The 14,866-nt window shown below is 47.1% G+C and overlaps 1 protein-coding gene across 5 annotated transcripts in view; it reads left to right on the top strand.

The window, feature by feature from the left end:
- Positions 1-441: 441 nt before the first annotated feature.
- SMOC1 (SPARC related modular calcium binding 1) overlaps positions 442-14,866 on the top strand; it is a 148,052-nt gene continuing 133,627 nt past the window's right edge. For all 5 annotated transcript variants that reach the window (XM_080808244.1, XM_080808243.1, XM_080808241.1 and 2 more), the window contains exon 1: positions 442-785. In XM_080808244.1, the coding sequence (XP_080664370.1) occupies positions 525-785 (261 nt within the window). In that variant the 5' untranslated portion in view covers positions 442-524. The remainder of the gene's footprint in view (positions 786-14,866) is intronic.

The raw sequence follows: 14,866 nt of genomic DNA on the forward strand, positions 1-14,866 counted from the left end.
TTTGAGCCCTAGTATCCTCTTCAGAAAAATGGGGCTACAAGTATTTTTCCTGCTTATTTTACAGGACTGTTTGGACAACTCGTGGAATTCTGTCGAAAATTACACACGCTTAAGTCCTGATTTTTAGCCGGGTGGGCATTCCGGGAGTTAGGGCCGCTGGAGCTCTTCGAGGCTTCCTCAGACAGAAGGACCGCGAGAAAGTTCCTCTTCCTCCCAGGCTCTCCGGGAGCCCACTCGGGCTGAGCAAGCGGGTGTCACTCCTCGGTGGGGTTGACCGCGAGCCGCCCCTCTGTGCGCTCTCCGATTGGCTTTCACCTGCCAGAGGGTCGGCTGCTACGGGCCCCTCGGCCCGTCAATCAGGGCCGCCCGGCTCCGCCCCGCCCCTCCCGGGGGTTTATAACGGGAATTCCCATGGCCTGGGCTTTGGCGTCCAACCTGCTGCTGCCGCGGCCCGGTCGAGCCGAGCGAGCGAGCGCCGCGCGCAGAGCACACGCTCGCGCTCCAGCTCCCCTCCCTGGCGGTTCATGACCGCGCGCTCTGAGCGCAGCGCCGCCGCCCCCGCCGCCCCACCGCCCGGCCGCCGCGAGGGCCCCCGAGGGAAGGAAGGCAGGAAGGCAGGCTCAGCCGTGCGCCCCGCGGAATCCGCGCCCCCCGCCCGCAGCCGGCTGCCCGGCCCGGCTGGCACCATGCTGCCCGCGCGCTGCGCCCGCCTGCTCACGCCCCACTTGCTGCTCGTGTTGGTGCAGCTGTCCCTAGTTCGCGGCCACCGCACCACGGGTCCCAGGGTAAGTGCGCCCCCGGCCGCGCGCCCACCTGCGGAGGGAGACTGAGGTCGCCTGCCCCCATCCCTCGGGGCGGGCGGGTGGAGGGGGAAGGGAGGTGTCAGACCTCGGCCCCCCCGCACCTACCACCCGGTCCCCGTGGGCTTCTGGGCGAATAAAAATTTCTCCCGTTCTTCCCCTCACCTCCCTCCTTTCTTGCAGCGCCGATCTGCCTCCCGCCTTCCCCCCTCGAACTGTCACTGGGTTTTCTTTCCCTGTCTCTTCTCCTAGAATATTTTGCTCTGAGCGGGTGCCTCCAGCGTCCGAAAAAGGCTCTCTCTCTGCTCGAGTGGGCTGCCCTGTGGTCTCACACCGCGCCGGGTCCGGGTCCTGGAGCGCCGGCGTTCTTGGCAGGCGGCGAGGGGGTGGGGGGCAGCTCTGCCTCCAGAGTTTTAGGTTACCTGAGAGCCACACAAGAACCTTGTGTTGTTGTTGTTTTAAAAAGTGATCGCTGCTTGTAAAACCCACGGCAGATAATTTTAATGCTCTCCCCTGCTGGGCACAGCCCGGGAGCAGGGGTGGAGGTGGGGGGCTGCGGAGAGGGCCTCCACGGTGCTCGAGAGTCTCTTCCCCCTGACTTCGGGGCTGGGAGGTTGAACTACTTGTTGAACCTTGGTCTGATTGGAGTTTCTGAACGATATGCAAACGTGCCAATTCTGTGCATAGGACAAGCTGTCCAGAGCGTTGTAAAATCTCCTGGAACTGAAGGCATTGTGTTCACGGCTGGTCTAGATTATTGCTCCTCCCACCCCAATTGGTCTAAATGAAGGATTCCGCTGCCTTAAAAAAAAAAAAAAAAAACCAAAAACCCAAAACCAACAACAAAAAAAACGTGCTATTAAACCACCTGGTGGTTCATTTGACCGAACTTAATCCAGAGGATCTCTGGCCAAGAATCAGCTTATGTCAGGGCAGTCTCTCCGGATAGCTGCTTGCCTCGACTGGCAGCCTGAGAGTCCGTGTGAAGCAGCTGGAATCTTTGTGAAAACAAGGTCGGCTCCCTAAGCGCCGGGGGCTTTCCTGGGTATCTGCGGGCCTAGCCCCATTACCACCTGTTCAGACCGCAGGTTCTTTATTCGGAGCTCTTGCTCTAGGAGAGTCCTCTTTATAGCTGTCCTGTGTGGAGGAAAAGCCTTGCAAAGGCTGGCCAGCCTTCCCGACCGCCCAGATACCGGCTGCTGCTGACGTGGGAGCCCAGCTATCACTGGGAGATCAGATTTGCAGCCACTTAGGAAAGAAAAGTGTTTGTCCCCGTGTTGTGCCGGCCCTCGCTTTTATGACCAGATGTGCCACAAAATGCAGTTAAGGTGCCGCAGATTAGATCCAGGGCGTGTCGTAAATCCTCGACAGCAGGCGTTCTCGAAGCTGGGGCGAGTGTGGGCTCTGGGAGGGACTTTTATGGATGCAGATGAGGATGCCTTTTAAATGAAGCTGCTTGGTTTGATATTAGGACTCCGCAGCTCTTAAACTCCGAGGTCAGGAGAGCCACAGCGTTCCCTCCAATAATTAGGAACAGTCAAGACAGAGACGCAGACCAGAGCACCCCGACTGAAATCTGGATGCCCGCCCACACGAGAGGCCCGGAGACAAATGGTGGGGGGCTCGTTTGCTGCTGGGCATGTCTAGCATCTCAAGCCATATGGCTTTCCTTCTCTGCCTCCTGAAATCGGAGGAAGCAACTTTTAGGGGAAGGATAGAGGCTTTTCGGGAAAATCGGGACATTGGTTAGGTTTCCCTCCAGCTTCTTTAGTTTAATCATTCAATAGATCTGATGAAATAAAACAGGAGCTGTAAATAGGCTTGTGTGGATCCCAGCTGCGTTCTCTCTTTCACACACACACACACACACACACACACACACACACACACACACAGTAAAAGTACCAAGGGAAAGCTGTTGTCTTGAGCATGTGCTTACTTGGGTGCATTTATAGGCCACAAGAAGAGCTGCCATTCAGGGACACGGGGGCTGGGCCATTTCCATGACCGCTTATGCATAGAACAACAAGGAACGGGGTCTTGTTAGTGCCATTTTGCAAGTGAGACCCTGGGAAGCTAACTGGCTTGCTTGAAACACTCATGGTGCACATGTAGCTGTGGGACCCACATCCCAGTTTATATGGATTTACAGGTGGTGTGCTCTTCCTGCCACCAAGCCGCCGCAGGGAGCACTCATCCCACCAGTGGCGCTGTCCCTCTCACAGGAAGAGATGGCTCCTTGAGACAATACTGAACCCGGACGCATTAGGGGAGGCTGTAAGAAAAGGATGATCATATTTTTTGGTGTCTGAATCGATAAAGGGTGATGCTTTTGAGTTTCAGGCAATCCCCAAAGATTCCAGCTCTCTTCTGTGGCTTCTTGATGGCCTAAGGAGTGTGGCTCTGGTGGCCAGTGTCAGTGTCAGAGAAGCAGAAACATCTGGTTTGTTGCAGTATTCCCTTGGGCACCCCTGGGTCTCTTCTGTTAATCTTTTGAGTGACAGAGGCTTAAGGATTGGCATCTTTTCCAGCTGGCTTTCTAGGAAACCGAGAGCATGCCCTTTTGGTTTAACTTTATCTGGCCCACTAATTGAGCTCCCCTGAGGCCTAGACCCCAATCCTCACTCCCTTATTTGCTTCCTGCCTTCATAAAATTCCTGACATCTGTTTGACTCTGGAAACCCACAGCTATCAAGTATCAGATTGGAGGCTATTTTGTAGGAAGCACCTGATTTTTTGGTCTCCGAGCTCTGAGCAGCCACTTGGCTACCTGGGACGCTGATCAGGATCCTTTTAATTACCGAGGAGGCAGCCATTTCTTTAATCCTGTACAATTTACTGAAAATGTTTTGGGGAAGGGTGGGGTGGGGGAGGGGCTATCTCAGGCTGATGGAGTCTGGCTGATGGTCAGGCCAAGTCAACTGCCTGTCTTTGTCTAAACCTCTGTCTGCCCAGGAGCTGGGTGACGGCAGGAACCGACTCTACTGGTGCATCCCCAGAGCCCAGCACGGTGCCAGGTGCTGGGTGGGGGAGGACTGTGTTGTTGTTTATGGAAAAAATAAATTAATGCAGACAATGCATGTTTAATAGCATTCTACAGGTTCCACTTCCTTAGTGCTTTTGTGCGACTGGAGGCCGGAAATAGATTTAAGAAATTTGAAAAGAGGTGAAAATGGGAAGGTCAAGCAGTCTGAGTAAGGAATTGGGTTTCTTGTTTTATGCCTGTTCTTTATTGGTTCTCTTTCTTCTCACTGGCTTGGTTTGCCCTTCAAAACCCAGCTCCTGCACCACTCCCCAGGAGCTTTCCTGCAGAACACCCTTTGGGGGAGAATTGGTCAGTCTCACCTTCGACCAACTGCCATATTTGGCTCACTTGCTTTCTAACTTCGGCTGGTCTTTCCACAAAGAGCGTCTCGAGATCAGGCTAGCATCGCCCACCTTCTCCGTGCTAACCCTCTTGGCACATCATGTACAACCCTGTCTTGTGAAATGAACAAACTCACACCACCTTGAGGGCAGAATAGAGGTCTTATTTGTCCGTGTGCTGGGTTACACTGCAAAGCGTTCTCTAAATGTTTACTGAAATGGGTCAGCATCTGCAGGGATGTCCAAGCTAGACCTCTTGCTCTCATTTGAACCTGAAATTGGTTATTTCATAAATAATGTTCCCCCCATTTATAGGCTTTTGTTCTTTGTTTAAAAATTAGTATGTGTGGTAGTTATGGGAGGTTTGGGGGAGGAGAGACAGAACGAGCAAACTGGGATGGGGAACAGGTGTGAAACAGCTTCTAGACAGCTCCCCTTCTTTTGACTAGTCTGCGTCAGTGTCTGGACTGGGGTGGGTCCCCGAGTCTGTGTAGAAACTCTTCCTTTTACCTGTGGGCCTAAAAGACCCTTCTTTTCTACCCCAGGAGATTTATCTGAAATGCTCTTCAGGTGTTAGGCAAAGAACTTGGTTTAAACATTTTGATGGAACTGACCTGTGAAATTTAGAGGAGCGAAATTGAGAAGGCTAGGGAGAGGAAATGATCATCTTAGAAACTGTAGGAAATGCTATCAAGTGGAAAACACTTGGATCTTATCTCATTTTCTTCCAAAGTTGAAATTCACATTTCTTATGGCCCAGCAATTGTGGTCCTAAGTACATATGCCCAAGAGAAACTCATGTCCAGAAGGAGACCCATGTAACCATGTTCGTAATGTTGGAAGCCTGGAAAAAGACCAAATGCCCACTAGTTGGAGGGCGGATAAGTTGATATTTTCACACGGTGGAGGATCATACTCAGGAAAAACAAATGAACAACACTGACAAGCAAAAATGTGAATGAATCTTGGTAATCGGATATTAAGTAAAAGAAATGCACTGGAAGACAGAGCATGGCATCTTGTAAACTTAAAAAGAGCTAAAATTAAAGAAAATATCTTCTAGGAATACATATAGCTACAATAATGCTCTATGAGAAGAAAAGCAAAGTAATGTTGGACAGAGGATTTAGGGTAAAGTTATGGGGGAGCAGACGGTTGGAACCACATGGTGGGGTAAACCATATGGTTAGTGTAAGTTATTGTCAATACTTTACCTTTTGGGGGAGGGAGGGATGGGTTGGAAGGTAGTTGTCCATTAATAAAGATTAGTGGCTGATTAAATGAAAAATGAAAGTGGGGCCTGGATAGACCAATGTTGAGTATCAGGAACCAAAGTTTATGATTTGTTCAATTCTTGGCACCCCATGCTCAGACAAACAAAAGTTCCCAGAGCAGGAACTCCTGTCTTGCCTCCTTCTGCTCCCTCTCTTCCAGATGTGCACGTGGTCCTACCTAAAATACCACACTGGGGAGTGATTATTGGCTTTTGTTTCAGTTCTTGGCCGGTTCGACCCAGAGCAGGCCCAGGCCCTGGCATCAGTATCTACATCAGCTGGCCAAAGGGCTCATTTGTAAGGCTGAGTCGGCGGTGGGCTCTCTTCCCTCTCCTTTGCTCAGGGGGATACATCCTGCACATCTGGGTCCCCTGCCCCGCAGAGCAGAAAAGTTCACTAGCTGATGCTTGGGTCAGAAGCCTTACTTGCCTGTTGGGGGTGGGCTGGGGGAGGGAGAACAGAGTGCATCTGATGTGATGCCTGTCTTCATCCTGGTCTCCTCCCTCACCCCCCTGGCAGAGCCTGGGGGAAGGGAGCATGGCCTTCCTTGGCAGGTACAGGGCACCCTTTCTCTCCCGACCACATAGAGATCTATTGTTTAAGCAGCCAAGTTCCTGGCATTGCTGGCGGTGGAGGTGGTTCGGGAGAATGTCCGTGAGGAGGCCCCCCCCTTCCCCGTTTGTCACCGCGGAGCTGTTTGGGAGAGGACAAGGGTTGAGTTGCGGATGAGAAATCGATCGGAGCTGTTTGTGAGGCCTGCCAAACAGGGTTAGCATTGTACATGTGTGTTCTGCACACATCCAGAGTCACTGAGGGGATACGAGAATTGGATCTCCAAGAACATTCCCAACAGCCCCATAAAGACCCCAAAGCAACATGGGTCGTTATAGCAATTAATTGGATTTCATTTTGCATCTGACATCATTCTAAACTCAATTGCTAGATCACAAAATAATCTTACCTTTGGCAGAAATCTAAGCTTGTTAGGTGTGGAGCCCTGCACACTTCCCAGACATTGATTTCAGCCTCCTATTTTGGGAGCCAGGGTTGGGCAGCCTCTGCGGAGCGAGCGGGGAAAGGCTGCTCAGGAGAGCCTGGAGTTCCAGGACAGCTTTCCCCACCCCCAGCCCGACCCCCCAACTGGGAGGACCACACTGAGCGAGGTTCCAGGAGACAATGCAGCAGATGCTTTGAAACCTGACAGATACTGTACAAATGTGAGCAGCTCTGCCCTTCCTCTTTAATATCTGTTTCACAGGGCGGCGTGGATCTGATTCAGATAAGGACCGAATGCTCTTCTCCTTCCTTTATTTAAAGTATTGATGGTGGGGGAAAACTGGACCTACTTCCCAGAATAGTTCATTTTTAGGACCAGATAAGAGTCTCTAGGACACTGCTGGGAGTTTTAGGTATTTTGGGTGGGTGTTTATTGTGTATGTGTTCTTGGAGAGCCCTGCAAAGCCAGGGAAAGGACACAAAAGTAGATCATAAGAATGAGGGTGAGGTGGAGAGAGTTGCCAAAGCCCACCGACCACTCCCTGCTCCTCGGGTGCCCAGAGCTGCTGACCAGGTGGAACACAGGGTTTCACATTGTCCGCAGCACCGTCTGCTGGACCTTTTTTCGGGGATGGTAATATCCTACATTGGCACCGTCCGATGGTAGACACATGTGACTGTTGAAGTTTTAAATGTGCTTAGCACAACCGAGGAACTGAATTTTTAATTAATTTGATTTTAGTTAATTTAAACGTTAATGTTAAAATAGTCACATATAGCTAGGGGCTATCACACAGGACAGTATGGGTCTCTAGCTGTGTGCCCAACCCTATCCCCTGCCAGATGCCTCCACCATGTGCCCCAGACTGTAGCCGTGCTAAACCACATCACGTTTCCTAACCTGTCTTTTCCTTCCCATGTCTGTCTGTCAAAATTCTGCCTGTCATTTGGATGGCTCCACACAGTCCTCCCAGATTTGCCCCAAGCAGAGTTCTCTCTGCACCCTGGGCTTTGCTCACCCTGGTGTCAGTGCATGTCTCATCTGCTGGGCGTCACAGCCGACCATACATAGGAAGGTGCTGGGGCAGCCTCAGCACAGACTTTGGAGAGAGACAGACCCAGGTTTGACTCTGGCTTGGCCTCTGTGGTCCTGGGCAAGTAATTTAACTTCACGGACCCTCAGTCCCCTGGTTTGTCCAATAGAGGTCATAGCCTCTATGTCCAGGGTGGTGGGGAGGATGCACGTGAGATGTCTTAGCTTCCCTTTCCTGCTATAACAAGTACCACAACCATTGACTTAAATAACACTCATTTCTGGAGATTGGAAGTCTGACATGGTCTCCATGGGCTAAAAAATCAGCAGAGCTCAGGTCCTTTTTGGAGGCTGTAGGGGAGAATCCATTTTATTGCCTTTTCCAGCTTTTAGAAACTGCCCGCCTTCCTTGGTTGGTAGTCCCCTTCCACCTTCAAATCCAGTAGTAGCTGGTCAAGTCTTTTTCATGCTGCCATCTCTCTGGTTCCAACTCTCCTGCTGCCCACCTTCCCCTTAAGGACTCTTATGATTGAGCTCAGATATTCTCCTTATCTTATGGTTAGCTGATTAGCAATCTTGATTCCTCCTTGCCATGTAACATAGCATTATTAGGATTAGGACATGGGCATCTTTGAGGGGCCATTGATCCACTTACCACATTCACTAAGGGTCGAATATAGTGCCTGGCTCATAGAAGGTGCTTGATAAACAGGGGCCATTATAATGACCCACATCTATTAGTTTCTTTCCTTTCAGAGTGGGAGTCTCCTAATGGTGGGATTATTTAATTTTCTTTATACACTTATCCTGACCAAGAAGAGGTGCTTAGTAAATGTTCATTGAACGATAGAATTTTTGAAACATAGATTGTTTCTTCCCTTATAAAGATATATTGAACAGTAAAAAAAAAAGTAAACTGCAGATCAGAATATATGATCCTGTTTGCTCAAAACAAAAAAAGCTGGTTTATGTATAGAAAAATCGGGTGGGTTATAAGTCATGTGGTTAATGGTAATTAGCATGGGGATGTTCCACCTCTATGGGATGTGTTTTAGTAAATATTAAACTAATTTTACGATGAGCATTTTTAAATCTTAGAGGACAATAATAAAGATTAAAACACACGTGATTTGAAAAAAGTTCCAAACCTACCTGAATCCAGCCTGAATACCCTTGGATTCCATCTACGTCTGACAGTTAGCCTGTCTCATGTTAGGCTGATTTTCAGGTTTAGTCACTGTTAGCACCAGGCCTCCTACTCATTTCCAGCATGCTTTGAACTTAGTTTGCTTTGAACTTTTAAAAAAGATTTTATTTATTTATTTGACAGAGAGAGAGAGAGAGAGCACAAGCAGGGGAAGCAACAGGCAGGGGGAGAGGGAGAAGCAGGCTCCCCATGCAGCAGGGAGCCTGATGCGGTGCCTGATCCCAGAACCCTGGGATCATGACCTGAGCAGAAGGCACTCGGTCAACTGACTGAGCCACCCAGGCACCCCAAACTCGGTTTGCCTTAAAGGAGAGTTTCCAATTAACTTTAGCAGGACATAAATGTAAAAATGTACTTATTGCTGCTGGTGGAAAATAAATTAGCACGATCACTTCGTAGGATTGACTTTTTACTTGTACTCTGCTATATGCCCTAGAGAAATGTGCTTAAATATGTGCCAAGACACATGTTTAAGGACACTCATAGCAGCATTTTTTAGTAGCAATAACAAAACTGGAAACTGCCTACATGCCCATTGGCAGGTGACTAGAAATATGAATTATGGCATATACAAAAGTGGAATACTACACAGCACCAAAAATGGCTAATCTAAAGCTATAACCATTATTATGGATGAATTTCATAGTCAGAATATTGAGTGAAAGAAGGCAAAATGTACAAAAACGCATACATTATGCCATTTATATAAAGGCTGAAAGCATGTAAGAAGGATGATTGTTTAGGAGTATATACATATGTAAAGAGTGCATGAGAAAATGAAGGGTAATGATAACTCTGAAGCTCAGGTTAGTGGTTAATTTGGTGAGAGGGCAGGAAGGCCAGTGACACACTGGAGCGGACACAAAAGGTTTGCCTTGAATTGGTAATGTTTTATGTTTTTATTTATTTATTTATTTTTAAATATTTCATTTATTTATTTGACAGAGAGAGATCACAAGTAGGCAGGGAGGCAGGCAGAGAGGGAGGAGGAAGCAGACTCCTCGCAGAGCAGAGAGCCCGATGTGGGGCTTGATCCCAGGACCCTGGGATCATGACCCGAGCCAAAGGCAGAGGCTTTTAACCCACTGAGCCACCCAGGGGCCCCCTGTTTTATGTTTTTAAAGCAGGAGGTGAGTACATGGATTTTAAAATTCTATTTTGTATGCATTACATAATAGGTCATACAGTTTTCCAGAAAAGATAAAAATGGATTTGGATAGCCTGGGTGGCTCAGTGGGTTAAGCCTCTGCCTTCGGCTCAGGTCATGATCTCAGGGTCCTGGGATCAAGCCCCGCATCAGACTCTCTGCTTGGTGGGGAGCCTGCTTCCCCCTCTCTCTCTGCCTGCCTCCCTGCCTACTTGTGATCTCTTTCTCTGTCAAATAAATAAAATCTTTAAAAAAACAGATTTGGATATATCACAACAGAGTTTTAAGAGCAAGCAATAAAAGTGATGCTTCTTTGAGGGGTCCGTGCTGTTGATCACAATTTTCCTTTCCCAGAAGAACACGTTCAGGGACATTTAGCCAAACATGCAGCCTCCCCGCCTCCTTGCATTGCTGGCCACTTCCCTCCTGCCCTCCTGAGGCCCTGAGGCCATGCCCCCCCCCAGTTCAGGGCCAGGTGCAGGTATGATACCGTCTCCCACGTCTGCCTGACAGTGCTGGGGCTCCTCTCTGCTCTCCTGGGCCTCTGCTTTTCTCAAAGTACTCGCTCTCGTTGCATGATTAGGAATGAGCTTGATCATTTTCTCAAACTTGTTGATCATTAATTTAGGGTTGTCAGAACTGGCAAATAAAAATACTAACATAAGATCACCTAAATTGTAAAGTGCATACATTTGAAGGATGTAAGTGAATAACATAATGTAGAAGAATGTAAATTACAGAAATTTGAATTCAGGTAAATAACACGGTCTTAGTGTAAATATGGCCTAAATAAAAACTTATTTGTCATTTATCTAAAACTATTTGTTAATCATCTGAAATTCAAATTTAACTGGGTATCTTGTATTGTATCTGGCCATCCTATGTTAGCTCTTTTTCTTTTAGGAATCATCTATCCAGGCTTTTTGGTCAATTTTTAAAGTAAGTGTGGTAATTTTTTCTCCCTGGCTCACTGGCTGACTTGGAGGAGTTTTTTGTTTGTTTGTTTGTTTTAATACTAAGGATATTAATCTGTTTATTCTGTCATGTCTGGCAGATGCCTTTCATTATAAAAAGACAATGGCAAAAAAAAAAAAAGACAATGGCCTCAGTCTAGTAAATTTTACATCTGTATGTAGTTAATATGTTATTATGGTTTCTATCTTCAGTAACAGGGTGAGAAAGGTCTCCCCCTGCTAAGATGGTAGAAATTAAGGTGAATACATTTCTAAAGTTGCACAAGCTGGGTGACATATATCACACCGGCCATCCATTTCATGTTTGATAGGAATTTATATAGTATTTTCTGTGAACTGAACTTCTTAATGTAACCCCATGGAAAGAGCACTTGCCCTGTATTTCAGAAATTCCCAATAATATTTGGAAAGAAGATGTGTCAATTGAAAAATATTCCATTATAGGTAATTACTTGGGGAAATTTATATAAAAAGTGTTACTTTGGGGAAGCAGGCTATCCTGGAAGAGACACTAGGACTTTGGCAAAGAATTTAGACTCTCCTTCATCTTTGGATCTCTTCCATTCATCTAAAAAAACTTTTCCTTATTATGAAAACTTTCAAATATACACAAAAAGGGAGAGAATGGTGTAACGGATTTCCATGGAACCCTCGCACAGCTTCAATAATGGACAACAACTGGCCAATCTCGTTCCTTCCACCCATCCCCCAGGCTCCTGTTCAGATTATCTTGCAAGTCCAGACATTATATTTTATCATCTGTAAATATTTTCAAATATATCTCTAAAAGATAAAGACATTAAAAGAAACCTAACCACAATGCCATATCACAACCAAAGAATACTAATAAGTGCTTAATACAGGTATTTTGAAAGTTGGCATTTGGCCAGTTGGCTTTTATGAAAGATCTGCAGTAGAACCAGTGTTTGCTACCTGACAGACATCCCAGGAGGAGTTTTGCCTTTACAAAAAGAGGGCAAAAAGCAAAAATTGCATTCAGTGTTCATTCTGAAGTGAGCCCTTATGGGGCTGGGGGTGCAGCTCTTTCCCTAGGAACCATACTCAGGGGCATCTCAGCCTCAAGCCGCCAGACCTTTGAGTTGTGTCTGTGAGCATCTCGCTTTCTCTTGATTTATTTTGTGCACCCATTAGCAAGCTGTGTCCTAAGGTATCAGAAAAGCCCGCCAGGTTACATTTTGCATCTGGGAGTGCTAAAAAAATGTCTCCATATAAATTCATGGTAATTGCTTCTCCACTTTGTGCCTTTTCTGCTGATGAGATGTTTCATAGGACGGCTGTACTTTCAGACAACAGGGGATACCTCTATAATATAATGCAATCAACATTCAGATCTCGCTGATTATCTCTTAGATGTGGTTTTATGTGAGTTTGAAACAAGACCCAAATAAGGTCCACATATTGGTTAATCTGTATCTTAAATCTCTTTGAGTCTATGAATTTCCCCTCCACCTCCTTTTTACTTTGTGATTTCTTTTTGAATAAACAGGTGGTTCTAGGGTTTTCTGCACTAGATGTTATTGACTACATTCCTGTAATGTTGTGTACCACATTCCTCTGCCCTTCATATTTCTTGTAAAATGAGAGGTGGATCTAGAGACTTGATCAGATACAGATTTCAGATTTCATTCATATATATATATATATATATGACTCCATTTATTTATTTGACAGAGAGCACAAGGAGAGGGAGTGGCAGGCAGAGAGAGAGGGAGAAGCAGGGTCCCCACTGAGCAGGGAGCCCAGCACAGAGCTTGATCCCAGGACCTTGAGATCATGACCTAAACAAAAGGCACATGCTTAACGAACTGAGCCACTCACGTGCCCCTAGATACAATATTTTCTTGGCAAGTATATATCGTGGGGGTTGGTCTTTCTTCCACCAGGAGGCACGTAACATCTGTGCTATCAGCATCATTTGGGGATCCATTAGTTTCCTAGGAGTTGTCAAAGATTTTTTTAAAAATAATTTATTTGAGAGAGAGAGTGCACACTCAAGAAAGAGCACGAGTGAGGGGAGGGGTGGAGGGAGAGGCAGACTCCCTGCTGAGCTGGGAGCACATCATGGGGCTCAGTCCCTGAACCTCAAGATTGTGACCTGAGCCGAGGGCAGACACTTAACAGGCTGAGTCACCCAGGCGCCCCTGTCAGTGATTTTTAAACAAGTAACAGGTTAAAATGAAAAGAGCTTCTATGCTTTGTGTGGCATTGCCATCTTTCTCATCTCTGGTGTTTCCTACGGAGGGCTTATTTGCCAATGTTCTCTTTTCAGCAATGGCCTCCTGATGGGGAGGCTGTGTGTGACTGCGGAGCTCTGAGAGGGAGACATCCTCCGAGTTCTTGGTGGGTGGGCAAGGATGGAGGATCTCCTTGATTTCTAGAGGAAGCAGTAAGAGCGTGAGCTGGTTTTACTCTCGAGTGCTAACCAAAAGGCCTCTAAAGTGTAATTGTAGATCGGCTTTGAGTATGATCTTTGGTATGTACACATCAGTTGGGAATTTATATCACGAGAGCAGAGACCACATTTTGAACTGGCTTACCCAATGAAGATACAAGATAGATTTCAGGATTGGTTGGACTCAGCATCTTATTAATGCCATCAACCATTTCCCTCTGCCGTTTATGTTTTCTTAATGTTTCTCCCTTTCTGCCTTTTGTGTTGTCTGTTTAATTTCAAGCCTAGCTTTTCATGGTGGTAGGATTGTTGCAATGATTCCATACTTCTCATCCCAACATCTTACTTTCTAGAATACAGAAGAGAGGTGACTTGAAGTTGTCTTTTCAGAGAAGCGACAACCTTCATTCCTAGATGATGTCAGAAAACTTTGGCATTTAGCTCATTGATCTAAACTGGATCAAATGCCCATTCTTTGGGCCAGTCCCTTGGCCAGGAGAGTGCCATGCTGTGAGTGACTTAGGTCTGGATGCCTTAGGACGGTCACTGTGGCAGGGTTGGAGACAGGGTACTCATTTCTGGAGCTGCGGGTCAGGTGGTTCCTCCTCCCTCTGCTGACTGCATGGCAGCACATGGTGGGGGAGAGAAAGGGAGAGGAGGGCAACAAGCAGTTTTGTGATTTGGAGCATCATTTTTTTTTTAATCAGCAGAATGGTGGGGTGGGCTCTGTGGTAAGAAGTGTGCTGTACACCGATGGTCACAGTCTGGTGAAGAGGGAGCTCTCCCGTTACTGTGTGATCAGTTCCCTCCTCTACCAAAGGGAGAACAGATGACCTCCAAGGTACTATCAGCACAGATGTTCCGAGATTAGGAGCTGATAGGAAAAAGGGAACATGGGAAAAAATTGGACCCTTTCCAGGCAGAATAAATAGGCCAAATGAGGATGATTCCAGCAGGCCCCCCAAATGAGATAAGCATGAGGCATCATCCCACAGTGGGAAGAAATCTCAGGGACGTCTTCCTTGTATGCATGAGGTAAGATCTGTCCCCACTCCACCCAGTCAGGATCCGGATCCCTGCCTCCTTGCTCTGTCTGTGACTTTCACATTTAAAGGTGCCCTGGAGAACTTTGGGGAAAGGGGTAAAGGTCCTGCCAAGGGGAGGAACTAGCTTGAATTCTAGTAGAGGATCATATTTCTGAGTCGCCTTTGGCCAATTCACCAGTTTCCATGTGGCCCCAAAGTCAGGCCACGTGGAATCCTGACCCTCCAAGACACCTGACTACTGGTATTCTTTTACCTTCTGTTTCATAGGGTTCTGGTTTCTCAATCCCTAAAAGAGGTGAATTCCTGGTTTCTGCAAATGCTGAAAGCTTCTGGTGGGAACGTGCAGCAGAGCAGACACAACAAGTAGCCAGTGATACAGTTGGAAGAAGTAAAGGCTGATCTTGTCAGACTCTTAACGCTTGTTCATAGCAAGGCAGTGAGCGCAGATGTTCACAGAGTCAGATGGCGAACGGTCTGGAGCCCAGGGTGCATGTTTTATGGTTGGCGCAATCTTTTCCTGGGAGGCCTTTTTAAAAATCAATACCCAATTTGAGGGTTGAAGTGGAAACCCTTTGTATTTGTTGAAGAGGGTTTGAAAGAGTCCAGGACA

Source organism: Martes martes, assembly GCF_963455335.1.
Source record: "Martes martes genome assembly, chromosome: 7".
NCBI classification, from domain to species: Eukaryota; Metazoa; Chordata; class Mammalia; order Carnivora; family Mustelidae; genus Martes; species Martes martes.